This window comes from Ostrea edulis, chromosome 9 (assembly GCF_947568905.1).
Source record: "Ostrea edulis chromosome 9, xbOstEdul1.1, whole genome shotgun sequence".
In the NCBI taxonomy this organism is placed as follows: domain Eukaryota; kingdom Metazoa; phylum Mollusca; class Bivalvia; order Ostreida; family Ostreidae; genus Ostrea; species Ostrea edulis.
Window position 1 is genome coordinate 22,492,257 of NC_079172.1, and position 14,416 is coordinate 22,506,672.

The 14,416-nt window shown below is 36.0% G+C and overlaps 1 protein-coding gene across 8 annotated transcripts; it reads right to left on the reverse strand.

Annotated features, from left to right (window-relative positions):
* Positions 1–2,000: 2,000 nt before the first annotated feature.
* On the reverse strand, positions 2,001–13,866 carry LOC125659646 (uncharacterized). 8 transcript variants are annotated; one of them, XR_008798491.1, is made up of 6 exons: positions 11,552–11,651; positions 10,529–10,783; positions 10,333–10,428; positions 5,845–5,862; positions 3,493–3,561; positions 2,001–2,218 (listed from the first exon to the last, which is right to left on the reverse strand). XR_008798491.1 is itself a non-coding variant. In XM_048891390.2 (6 exons), the coding sequence occupies exons 1-5, from the start codon at positions 11,634–11,636 to the stop codon at positions 3,538–3,540; spliced, it is 489 nt and encodes a 162-aa protein (XP_048747347.1). In that variant the 5' UTR covers positions 11,637–11,651; the 3' UTR covers positions 2,001–2,218; positions 3,493–3,537. The 8 variants fall into 8 exon arrangements, 7 of the variants coding, with proteins under 7 accessions (XP_048747347.1, XP_056004825.1, XP_048747343.1 ...); XM_048891390.2 differs by having other exon boundaries at positions 5,834–5,862; XM_056148850.1 differs by lacking the exons at positions 3,493–3,561; positions 11,552–11,651 and adding an exon at positions 13,574–13,866.
* Between the last annotated feature and the right edge of the window lie 550 nt (positions 13,867–14,416).

Below are 14,416 nucleotides of genomic sequence, written 5' to 3' on the forward strand. Positions count from 1 at the left end.
GACCGGTCGACAGGGGATGCTTACTCCTTTTAGGCACCTGATCCCACCTCTGGTGTGTCCAGGGGTCCGTGTTTGCCCATCTATTTTGTATTGCTTACAGGAGTTAAGAGATTGGTCACTGTTCGTTATCTTCACCTTTCATGTGCTTTAGATGAGAAATACTCCTTTCTTGTCTCCGGAGTTTTGTTAAGCTTCTCCTTTCTTGTCTCCGGAGTTTTGTTAAGTTTTTGTTACTGAACTAATTTGGGGTCTGTCATGGAATGATCTTTAGATGCCACCAGATCTACAGTGTGCATGACTACAGATTGCTGTTTACCTGATCAAGATGGAGGGCTCGAGGCGGGTATGACCGATCAACGGGGGATATTTACTCCTCCAAAACACCTGATCCAACCTCTGACACGTGTGTCCAGGGGTCCATGTTTGCCCCATTCTTAATTTTGTATTTTTATGAGGTTGATCTTCACTTTTCATGCAAATTGAGGACGCAGCATCGTCGCAGACCACGAATGGAAAGTAAACTCTGGTAACCTATTGCAAATGGTCTGCGTCCGTTATCGTGCGTTAACAATTGAACATTTTAACACATGTTACAATATAAAAGTGGAGATAAGAGTCGGAGGAGTCTCGGATTAATGTACAACCAATTAGTAAACTCCAAATAAGAAACACCACACCGTATTCCATCTGCTTCATATAAGGAGATTTTATTGAACACAAACGTCAACGCAAAACAACTTGCAACCGTATGACAAACGGGATGACTTCAGCTCCTCTATAGTAAATTCCGCTATTTTTATAGCAATATTCCATTATCACCTGCATAAGGTATTTATATCTCTCAATTGATTCGATATGCAAGAGCATGTTCTGCATGATCAATTTTTAAATCGAGGCAAGCTGCTACCTGACGTGTTTCATACCAATTGTTAGGCCGTTCGTATGTACATACTAATTACTCCGTTTATCTGATCAAGGTATTGGGGCTCACGGGTGGTGTGACCGGTCAGGAATGAATGCTTACTCCTATACCTATGTCCCCACCTGTGGTATGCCCAGGACTCCGTGTTTGCCCAACTCTCAATTTTGTATTCTTTATGGTATTTATGTTCATTTTCACTCACTACCTTCACTTGATTTTTTTCCCACTCGCATTGAGACATCACCAGCTTTAAAGTAATTCCACCCTACTGTGATGTCATCAGATTTTGCAAAATCAATGATTTATATAGATTCATGCATGATAGGAAGGTGTCTTTTCCTATAGTTATTGTAAAAAAAATCTTGTTCAAAATGAAATACTTCAAAAGTCTTAAGTTATAGATCAATGATACGTTTCAAAATATTGAATCCAAGGGTGATAACTCTGTTTCTATTGATTTCTTTATCAAGTCTATTATGCGATGGATTTCCTTTATTTTTTACAGACATTTTGTATATTTTTGTGAAGATACCGTTTCATGAAATTGTTATAAATGCTACTATACCGTCATAACCAGTTTGTATGGAATTTCAATAACGCTGTTTTAGGAAAATCGCAATTTTCTGATGGTGATATATGATTCTGTTTATGTACGTCTCGAATCTTAAAAAGTGTGATGACCTATATATTTTATTTGATAATTTGTTAGTTTTAACTTTAAGGAATGGAAATACATACACATTGTAAACTTGTATCAGATAATACTGCGAGTATGGAGTTACCTTAAGTATAAAAAAAAAAAATATGACAAACAATAAGTATTTTGTAAAAACAAAATCAAGGACACATTGTAATGTTCTTTGTGACAATAACAGGCTACTGCAGGCATGCTGTGTATGTGTGTACTGTATGCACATGTATTCACAACAAACAACATCACCGTGCAATTTCTTCCGCTTTGATTGACAGTTCTGTTAATTTCACGGAACGTACACTGGGCGTTCTCGTAGATTGTTCCTTGCATACCTCATTTCTAGAATAATGCACTACCATACCAAAAATTATTCCAAAGAATAACACATTTAACTATTTTTATTACTCAATAATCTTATAATTCATGGACAAATGACATCAATATCAATTAATATGAGAGTGCAACATAGAAATATTACATGTGGTATACAAGAAATGATGATAGGTATATAAGAACAGGTAGAGGGAACGTGTGGGCACGTCCTGTAGAGGAGCCTGTTGTTTCATCGACATGAGTGATGGGAGTGGTAGCCATTTCTCTTTCTATAAATAAAAAAGTGATAGTAAATACAGAAATTATGGGATTTATTGCAGCTAGCAGTATTAAGCTACGCTGTGTAAATACATGTGCTATGATTTCCATCTTTTTTCAGAAACACAACGCACTTGTCCGGCCATTTTCTATCTCTTCATGCATGTATTTTACACTTTACTACTATAAAAATGTGTGTAAAATTAGTAACTTATATGAAGCCATAGGCGGCATTGATGTCAGGCGCGTAGCTGCCTATACGCAAGTACGCAACTGCGTACACATTTGCTAAAAAAACAAAAAACAGAGAGAAATTATTTTTACATTTTTAAGTGTAACTTTGCGCTATGTATTTCCGATTTATGATTAACTCCAATCATCATGTCTATTCAATCCAATTTAAAAAGCTTCTTGAATTTCAAATCCCTAAAAAGCCGAATTTAATGTTAAAGTCATAATTAATCAATAAAACGATGCTTCTTGTACTTACTAATATCGATTTTATGAGTTCTTTAATAACATAAACAGCCTCATGAAAACATTTTAACAGTTTTGAGTCACGTGACTCGTTCGCTCAAATGACAGCGAAAATTCGGTTGACTACAATTGTGTGCTTATGTTATCGAATTTCGGAGTGATATTTTCTTTTAATCGATATTAGTTAGTACAAAAAGCATCGTTTTATTGATTAATTATGACTTTAACATTAAATTCGGCTCGCAAGTATTTAAAATCGGCCCGAGAATGCCGCCTCCAGGTGCAGACGGCGAATTTCCAGTTTACGTAATGGCGCCGGTTCTGACGTTTTCCTGGCACGGTAAATATCAAAATCATAAAAAATCCAGGAAAACGTCAGATATTTCGGACTAGCACTTTGAGTGTATTTTATTATACCAGAATTATTACAGGTCTGTGTTGAACACGTATCCATAATTCCCTTATTAATACCTGGTCCAGCAAATGTCGAATCGATTTTAATGTACATCATTTATGTTCATTAAGTAGACGGATTTGGAATACCCTTTGTTATTAGCAATATATACCATGTGTGTCTATACTCATACACCTGTCGGCAACAACTAAAAAATAAGTCAACGCAGTTCGTAAAGCAAGTGTCAATTTAACATTTGGTGATTTGGTAATATCAAGCTTCCTAAAACAAATCTGTGATTCTTTTTGTCTTGTTTGAATTCGTTTGTTTCGAAAATTGACAGCCAAAAAACCCGTTGTATACTAAAAAAAATTGGTGATTGTAATCAATAAAACCCCAGACCCCCTGCCTTACTTTGCGTACACTTCATTTTCTGTCTGGCTACGCGCCTGGATGTGGTCACCTTAACACATTACAACCACACTTCAACAGAAAAAAATATTAGACATGAAAATCAAGAGGATTTCAATTTCTCGTTCTTTGCTTGTGGCCATAGTAAAAACGTGCAAAAACAGTTGATGAATGTGCAAGATATTTCTCTCAATGAAAGATATTTTTATAATGTGAAAGATATCTGTCTAATAAGATGAAATATATCTCTACTTAAAGAGATATTTTTCCAAAGAGTTATCTTTTCAAGATAAGATATGTCTTTCAATTTGAGAAGTATCTTATTTCACGAATAAATGGTAAAATGGCTTAAACTTACAGCAAGATTTGCATATCAGTACTTATATACAGTAAGATTTGTATATCAGTACTTACATACAGTAAGATTTGTATATCAGTACTTACATACATACATTACTTACATACATCTTCGCAAGCCAAGTGTCCGATTCGCTTACTCTCATCTTCCGATGAGAGTAAGCGAATCGGACACTTGGCTTGCGAAGATGACTTGCATACTGGATAAAGTAAATGTTCTACCAAGCCCCTATCTTTGCTCCTCACGAAAATATTAACAACTGTGAAGGAGAAACTTAAAACGTACTGTGCGACTACATATGCCAGAAGTGGTGTAAATCAAATGTACATGTATATTCTAAAATAATTCTAAAGAACTTTTAGTAAACTTGAAATCGCAAAACTTTTCTCAAACGTAGGACTTTCCAACACTTTACACGACCATTCCTCACGATGAATTAAAGACTAGACTTTTTGACATCATAGACAGTTGCTTCTTCAACAAAAATGGAAACAGAAAATATTCATATCTAGTGATCAGTCATCCAAAAAATTACTTTGTTAAACGCCACTCTGATTCCACGCACAGGTACTCTGAAGTTAAAATAAAAAATATGCTAGAGTTCCTCATTGACAATATCTTCGTGGTATTTAGTGATCAGGTCTTCCAACAGTCTGTTGGAATCCCCAAGGGCACGAATCGTGCTCCCTTGTTAGCTGACCTGTTTTTATATTCCTATGAAGCAGAATTTATTCAAGAACTTCTACGTGAGAAGAAAAAATCTCTTGCTGTGGACTTCAATTCGACAATTAGATATATCGACGACGTTTTATCTATAAACAATAATGATTTTCATTCATATGTCGATTTGATATATATCCCAGTGAAGTCGAAATAAAAGACACCACAGAGTCGTCCACTTCTGCTCTATACGTACTACATTAGTATCTCCCAAGTGATCATCTCTAAAGCTTACACAAGGTACAAACTGACTATTCAGAACGACTTATGAGGGTGATCGGTGGGGAAATAACATATTTTGGATAAATTATTGTTTCTGTATAAAAAATTCTTTTTAGAAGGGGGGGGGGGTATGTACATAAGATCTATACAAGCTATCCACACTTCAGGTGCCTGTGTGCCTAAATACCGGCAATAGTAATGTCTCGATATGAGTGGAAATTCAGGAACGTTAAATAATATACATCAATCAACTTACATAAAGTAATATTTGCATATTAGTACTTACATCAGTATTTGTAAATACTTTAATTAAGACGATGTTCGCTCGCACTGAATCACAACGTAACAACCAAAACTTGTGACAAGCTAGAGGCCCATGGACCACATCTCTCACCTGGCAAGTTACATTTTCTTCTTGATTTACGAACATCTAGATAAACTCTTTAATGGCCCCATGCTGGTATAATAAAGTTTGAATCAACACTGTGTATACATGTGCATGTTTAATCTAAAGTTGTGGTATCCCCAATTTCAGCGGGTTACGCTACGCGTGGATTCGTGCATATTGAGCGCATGCTGCTCTTGTCTTCATAATTGCTTTTTGACTCTGTGGATCTATATGTAAATTTTTAACCTCTATTGTGATTCTGTCCTGGTTCCAAAGGTCACTGTTTAAATAAACTTGTGTAAGTAAATTTCATTATGTTCCTCTGCAATACGAAACATTTACGTATGCAAATCTCGCCGCAAGACGATTGATTTATACCGAATGACAAATGTTCTGCAGTCATTTATGGATTTCTTCTACAAATATATTGATTGATTTATGATAATAAAGTTGAATTATCCGTTATCAACTTTATTGCTGTATTAGCAAAACATCAAGTGCAAGTGAGATATGTATCAATTTCCCCATAATCAGTTATTACGTATAAAAGTATATCGCAGAATAATGACCGCGGCATGATTTTTTTCTTGACATTATTTTGTACTACAGAACACTACTCTGTAATATGCAGACATTTATACAATATGTAGACTTACACATAGCTTACCTGTCACAGTTGTTAGCTCTGAAAACAAATACAATGTAGATTTTACTCATTTAATGCATACAATATGTAGACCCTCTCTCTCTTCTCTCCATTAAGCCATTTACAGGGTACGATTGAAAATAAGCGATAAATTTTCTTCGGAAAAATTATGAGGAGCGGAATACAACTAGAAGTTGCACGTGATGGGGGTCACATAGGGGTAGCTGGATCATTCCACACACACCCCATCTTAATTTTTTTTTCTCTGATCCGGGATCTACACACTTTTTTCTTTACTTATGAAAGAAGGTGTTGCACGTCTCATGTTAATTTCCCAAAAGGTGTTGCATGAAAGATCGAAAAATTTAAGTTATTCAAATATATGATAAAACCAATTGGAACGTATGTCTTGATTCAATTTTTTTTTAAAATAAGTTTAAATGACATGTATTGACGAAATTAGACAAAATACTTCGAGTTTAAATCAAGCAATAAGCGATAAATATGATTTTTAGCATTAAAATGGAGGGGTATATCCGAATTTCAGAAAAACTGCCTCCGTGAAACAAAATAAATTTAGCATGAACATGTTCTTCGAGTTTTCCTGCATAAAACTGTCGCTTTGAAATTTTGTTTCACGAGGGCATTTTTTTTTTATTTTTTTTTTTTGTAAATCAAAAAATCGAAACGACTTCACTGGTATTATTTTCAACTTCACCTGTACGTTAATTTTCCTAGGTAATGTATGGTCTACTGCGTGGTTCAGTGGATAAGGTCGTCGACTCTTATATGTAAAGATGTTTCAATTTTTAAAACGACCGGGTTCGACTCTCTCATGAACACATTTATTTTTTTTGGTTCATATTACGTTTTCCATCTAGATTTTTTTTTTCTTAATTGAAACATGCTTCCAGGTTTTATAAATGCTTCATGTCAAATCTCTGTTTATTACCATGCGCCAAGTTTGAAATAAACTTTCAACCTGGACACTGTTTAGTTTGTGAATAGGACTCTTAACAAACACGCCGAATACAGCATGCATTTCCTGTGTTTTAATAGTCAAGGCTGCTAACGAGAACTTGTATGTTTTTTTCTGAATGAAAGTTGTTGACAAAGGCATGGTGCCTTTTACGAAAAACCGTTGTGAACTTTTCAAAGCTTTGGACGTAAAACTTTAAGGCCAAACAAGGTAAATAACCGTTAAACATTTTAAGTTTATATGTATTCCAGTAGCAAATTTCTATGTTGAATCAATTTTTACAGGTGCATGTACTTCGAATAATGTTGAACTTTATTAATGCGTAGTAAACTTCCGATATTTTGTTTTGTGGCCAGGGTCATGTACAGTTGGCAATTGCTGGTTGTAGAAAATAATACATACGAGTATAAGAGCTTTTGGACTGTAGTAGTATAGAATATTAAATACTGATTTGATACACTCGTAACATGTAACCGTAAACATTGTATCTGATATTCAGGGAAAAAGAGAAGACAATTTAATTTTTACGATTTAAAAAATTATCGTTAAACTGCATGTATAATGTATTGACACATAAAATGTAGTAGGCTTGTTCCTAGTACTAGGGAATCCTGGTATTTAAATGGTAAATACGCGCAGAGTATAAATATGAATGACGGTCAGTTATACGTCACGAATGCTGGCACGGAGCTTTGATTAGGGAAATTCCCGCTTCGGTGCAACACCCTCTTTTTCATCTTTGTTACGTTTTAGTAAAAATCATGTTTTCAGCAAGGAACGATAACGAGACTTTACTCATACATAACAGAGACGAAAAATATTTTTTTTTTTTTTTAAATAATCTTTAATGCATCTTTTCAAAACATAGGTGTAAAAAAAATGTGTCGATACCAGGTCAGGAAAAAAAAGTTGGGGAAGGTGCAAGATCCATGCCCCAACGCCTGTGGTTTAACATGGATTTATTCCAACGAACTGTACTTCAATGTATAATTTATATTCATTCTCATAAACAGCAGACACACCAGATTTATCTGAAATTATATCGCACACTTCCGAATGTATTAAGTACCAGTCATACCAGGGTCTTGCATTTACTATGGCATTTGGAGCAGTTATGTTGGAGGAGCGAGGGGTGGGGGGTGGGGGCAGAGTTAAGGTGAAGATAACGAACAGTGATCAATCTCATAACTCATAGTTGGGAAACACGAACCCCTGGACACACCAGAGGTGGGATCAGGTGCCTAGGAGGAGTAGGCATCCCCTGTCGACCAGCCACACCTGCTGTGAGCCCTATATATTGATCAGGTAAACAGAGTTATCCGTAGTCAAAATCAGTGTGTCAAGAACTGCCTAACAATCTGTATGAAACACGTCAGACAGCATTGACTCAATGATAGGTTGTATTGACGAACTAGATCGTTATAACGACCATAGAATTTGCGAAATGCTTACTTCAATCGAGACTGTTGAAACCCCTGTATCATCAACTTGTTTGTCAGTAGCTTGCCTCGATTTCAAAACTGACTATACGCAGAACACATACATTTGTATATCAAAATTTTTTTTATCAACAATTTGAGTACACATGTATATTGAATTATGTACATAATAATTGATAAAAGCCTGACGGCTGATTAATATAAGACGCTGGGGAGGGACTCTAGTTTGGTTTCTTTAGCAAATAATTATTTGTCATAAAAGTGGAGACCACCGTCGTGCAGTGGTTTCTATTTTTACGACAAATGATTATTTTAATTCCATGTGAGAGGATATACACACAGTGTCTGAATCCTCGCACATAAAATTGTGATTTCTCATATACATATAAGCAATTTAGGTCAAAATACATATCTTTATCAAAATATAATAGCTAAAAGATACAAAGTGTCATCAGTTTGTTGACTTAGAAAACAAGCGATAAAGCTAAAAGTTAAGGAAATCAACCTCACTTGAATGTTTATTACCACAGCAAAAATTCTACTGGTAAACAATGACCACGATGGACGCGAGGGCGCGCCGGATACTAACTACTATTCTCAACTGGACCCGATTCAACATTTTTCATCTCGTTCAGCAGATATATACTATTGTATATGGAAGTACGTCTCAGTTACTGCCGCATCAAGGGAGCTCATTGTGATCAACTTGTCATTCCCACTTCAAACCGATCTCTATTAGCACCGGGACTAATTAACAGGCCATAGAATGTCATTAATGGATCTCATTCATTCACAGTCGTGCACACCACCACTAAATATATGTTACAAAATCAATAACGAGGACCGCCGATATATGAATACTATATAACCAATTGCAAAGTTTCATTGTCAAAGAATGTATCATCTGAAGGTCTACCAAGAGTTTCATTGTTAACCAACCTACAACCACAGGCAATTGTATCGCTTATGTCACTCTAAATATAGGGTACCCAAGTTAGCCGATGTAAAAACAATAAACCAATTGATGTAAAATTATACTTTGTATTCTAATATATTCATACACAATCAATCTACATTACTACCAACGTTCATCCCCAGATTCCGTATGCTTCCCAAGATATGCAGAAATGAATTCGGAAAAATGTCTATTGTTTGGTCGACTTTTAGCTGGGCCCTGGCACTATACCACTAAACATAATGTTTGCGCATTGCAACAATCTATTTACATAGAATGTACAGTATTCACTTACCACAGCCATTTTGACCGGTACAACTAATTACCCAAAAAGGATGAAAGGACCCATAGCGATTTAGTGACTCAAATACTAATTTTTATCAATATTAATTCATTATAGTACATAGATTATGCTAATAACAAGTCTTTATAAAGATACAAATGTTTTATTATGTCTATTTTTATCCAAACCATATTAACACAGGTGTTAGACGATTTATGATAATGATGTTAATTTGGGTAGTTAGTGGCACCCGTCAAAATGGCTGTGGTAAGTGAAAGTGCTGACGGATTTACAAATTTCAGTCACTTGGAGCTATTACGGACTTCAGTTTATGAATTGGGGTAAGAAATTCAACTTAGAAATGATATATAATGCTGCCCATTCTACATGTATGTAATGACTTCAGCCTTGTTGCAATGATCAAACATTTTGTTTAGTGGTATAGTGCCAGGGCCCAGCTAAACGTCGACCAAAAATAATAGGCATTTTTCCGAATTGATTTATTGGGTACCTTTTATTTAGAGTTCTATACCTTTACTCTTGAATATTAAATTCGAACTTATGCGATATAATTGCATGCTTGTGTCTACAACCAGAAAATCTACCGAAGGTTTCACTGTCAACCAAGTTACATATTTTTACAACTTGAAATTTTACCAAAGGTTTCATTAGTCAACCAACCTACAGTCTGAAGTTCTACCGAAGGTTTCATTAGTCAAACAACCTATAACCTGAAGGTCTACCGAAGGTTTCATTAGTCAACCAACCTACAACCTGAAGGTCTACCGAAGGTTTCATTAGTCAACCAATCTACAAACTGAAGGTCTACCGAAGGTTTCATCAGTCAACCAACCTATGACTTGAAGTTCTACTGAAGACTTCATTGCTGACGATGTCTTCTTCTCCTCGACTTCACAAGTATAATTACCGCTGTCTTCCATGGATACGTCTACAAAGAAATTCAGTTGTTTCTGTTGATGCAGTAACTTAGTATTACAAGTTTCTCTTAAATCAGAAGCAAACTAGAGTATATACATGCTGCACAATACCTGGTACTGCAAGGACAAAACTACTAATTCCCTGGCCGGAAATGGAGGAACAGACATATTTTTCTGGAGCATCCTTTGTTTTCTCTCCATATAGACATATGTCGCCATTCTCGGATTTCCAGTGAACCTGTAGGTTGGTTATAAGGTCTATTGGTGTGTACCCGCCCACATCACACGAGGCTCTAAAAGTCTCTCCTACGGTCAGCATTTTCCCGCTCTGAGATGTTACGTTAAACTGCACGACACTGGAGACATCTTGATGATAATGAAGTTATATCATTAGGCATGCTAATCAGATAATGCGCAATTATTATTGGTAGTCTTGTAATGTTACTGTGACGTACATGTATATGTAACTCAGGAAGTTGTATTATGATATAATGCAAAAGAAAGATAGATAGATGACAGACAGATATATAAATACATTGTAGATAGATAGATAAATAGATAGATAGGTAGGTAGATAGATAGATAGATAGATAGATAGATAGATAGATAGATAGATAGATAGATAGATAAATAGATAGATAGGTAGGTAGATAGAGAGATAGGTAGAGAGAGAGAGAGAGAGAGAGAGAGAGAGAGAGAGAGAGAATCACAAAAATAACATGACATTATGTGAACGATTTGTTATATTTGTTTGATAAATCTATCCATCAATACACATTTTTTATCCTATCACAGTAGTTGTGCATTTCTGTTCGTCATTTGAAGTACAATGTAGTGTGTATTTATTTAGATCTATATCAAGTCACCGTAAGATTCTGATATCTACATGTATCATTTGATTAGGCCTTGCTATTAGAAATGTGTCGGAATCAGACTGTCAGCCAAGACCTTAAAAATGTGGAGGTCCTATGTGAATCACATTGTCCGTCCGTCTGTCCGCCATCTTAAGAGAGACGCCTAAATAATTTTGCTCATGGAGTCAAAGGTTAAGGTTACAGCAGACCATCTCATTATTTTTAGTACAGTTACAGCGTTCTTATTCTAAACAAGGGTGCTAATAGTTGCAGTAGTCACCTGTAAACATGGAAATGCAGATATGGAGAAAATAGCACAATAACTCCTCTCTGTCACTACAAACATTAAATGAATTCTGTGTCATTAGCACTAGCACATGTAATACATTAATTAAGTTTCTGCAGGGCCTCCTATTTAGAATAACTATCGGTCGGCCCAGGTCAATCCCTGTTTAGAAGCACGTGGTTGTATTGTAGCTTTCAGACGCCTAGCGACGTATTACGCTTGTGTCAATTTTCAGCCAACTTACAATTACATGAAAAGAGATATATCATATGCCTCATTTAACTTACATGGAATTTTGGAAACAAATCTGCATAACCATACATTTAAAATTATCACACTTTATGAAAATTTGCCTGCATTGCAGTGATAGCCAAACATTTACATTTCCAGCTGTTTTCGCGGTGATAAACCTTAGAAACCCCAATGTGTTTAATTTCCCCGTATACTATACACCATCACACAGTCACTCGACGTTTTAAATACATATAATAAAAAAATGTTTACTTCCTGTCAACATAATATTCACAAGATATATCACGCCGCCATCTTGGTTTTAAATATATATATGATAAAAAAAATGTTTACTTCCTGTCAACATAATATTCACAAGGTATATCACGCCGCCATCTTGATTTTCTTTTTTACCAACTGCATCGCTTGAAAATTTCGGCGAAAATTTCGATATAATATGATAATTAGACCCCTACCGTTTAGAAGCAACTCTGTCAAGGTCTTACCTCTCGTCATTCAGTAACTTAGTATTACAAGTTAGCAGTAGACAATGTTTGACGGTTGATTATATTATATTTGACCTTGACCTCCATTTCACCGAGCACCATGTTGTTATTGCAAGGAAATGCAAGGCTAAAGTTGACGACGGTATTCTGTATATTAAATTGTTAATGTTACAATGATGAATCTTTAAAATGTAATCGTTGTTTTGTTAAAACGTACGAGGTTATGAGATTGATCACTGTTCGTTATCTTCACCTTTCATAACACTGTGTATTGCTCAAATCTTTGATGAGCAATAATGTGCGGACATTCAGACAAATCCATAGGATTACAACTCCACCCCGGGGGGCATAAAGATAATCTGAGACTCGGGGGCATAAAGATAATCTGAGACTCGGGGGCATAAAGATAATCTGAGACTCGGGGACATAAAGATAATCTGAGACTCGGGGACATAAAGATAATCTGAGACTCGGGGGCATAAAGATAATCTGAGACTCGGGAACATAAAGATAATCTGAGACTCGGGGACATAATGATAACATAAAGATAATCTGAGACTCGGGAACATAACGATAATCTGAGACTCGGGGGCATAAAGATAATCTGAGACTCGGGGACATAAAGATAATCTGAGACTCGGGGACATAAAGATAATCTGAGACTCGGGGACATAAAGATAATCTGAGACTCGGGGACATAAAGATAATCTGAGACTCGGGGACATAAAGATAATCTGAGACTCGGGGACATAACGATAATCTGAGACTCGGGAACATAAAGATAATCTGACGGTCAACGTTTAAATGTCGGTGTATGTTTTACATTAAGATACAGAATACCGTCGTCAACTTTTGTCTTGCATTTCCTCGCAATAACCATTAATATAATGGTATCATTGAGAGCCCAAAGCTTAAGATATTTGGTGTATTTTTCGCACAGCATCCAAGCTTCAGGATACCTAACACAATCATGAATATAAATCATACCCCGCGTGCTTAATGTAACTGTGTGTATCTCGCTGTGTGTTTATTACCAAGCTCTAACCACGGTGAACGTAGAATTGGCGCAATCTTACAGTTGCAATGAATAGCAAAGGCGTTTACATTAAAAATAAAACAACAAACCAAAAAAAAAAAAAAAAAGCATTTAGGCGTAATGTTACAATGAATCTTTAAAATGTAATCGTTGTTTTGTTAAAACGTTAAAATGAAATAATATACCGCCCATTGCTTCTTTTCGGAACACTTCTACTTCAATTCAATGCAAGAAAGTACATACCTTGACAAAAATACAACACAGTCCCTAAAACTGGGAAACAAAAACGAAATAAGCCAGACAGGTTCATAACGATGTACCTCCTCCAACATGAACGGAATATTATAATGCACTGCAGAACCAATGCGGCGAATGCCCGACCATATAGATTGTCGCTTTGGGTGCGATACGAGCCAAAAAATATAATAGAATAACAAGTAGTTTGTCAGCCTCTGTTAGATGTAAAGAGATGCAGATATTATACTAATTATTACACACATTGCACTCAACCATTTCTGCCGACAATTGTAGCATAATGTCCTGTCATACTTCGCCATATTGTCGCTCCTTTCAAACAATATAATGTCCCGTGGGGGTCCGGGTTAGAATAGGTCCTCAGTACCCCTTGCTTGTCGTAAGGGGCGACTAAATGGGGTGGTCCTTCGGATGAGACCACAAAACCCGAGGTACCTTGTCACAGCAGGTCTGGCCCAGTATACAAAGGTGTCACTCTATGGAGCCTATAAGGGGCACAGACTCCTACAGATCGGTTGGTGTCCCTCGGATTATCCTTCGAGGTATCAAAGATTTGTCTGATGTGCAATCGTCATATTGTCAGCTTTGGTACAGAAACCAAAATTCGTATACCCAAATTAAAGACTGGTATGTTCCTTTAAGAGATATATTTGATGATTCCTTTCAGACCTTATGTGCTCAATCTCAAAATGTTCTGTAAAAAAAATGTAAAACTTGTGATATAATGATCACTAGAAATTCATTTAGCAGTAATCTCACTGGACGTAGTTTCTGTACCAAAACGTTTGATTATCTGACTTGTAAATCTTCTAACGTTGTCTACGCTATTGA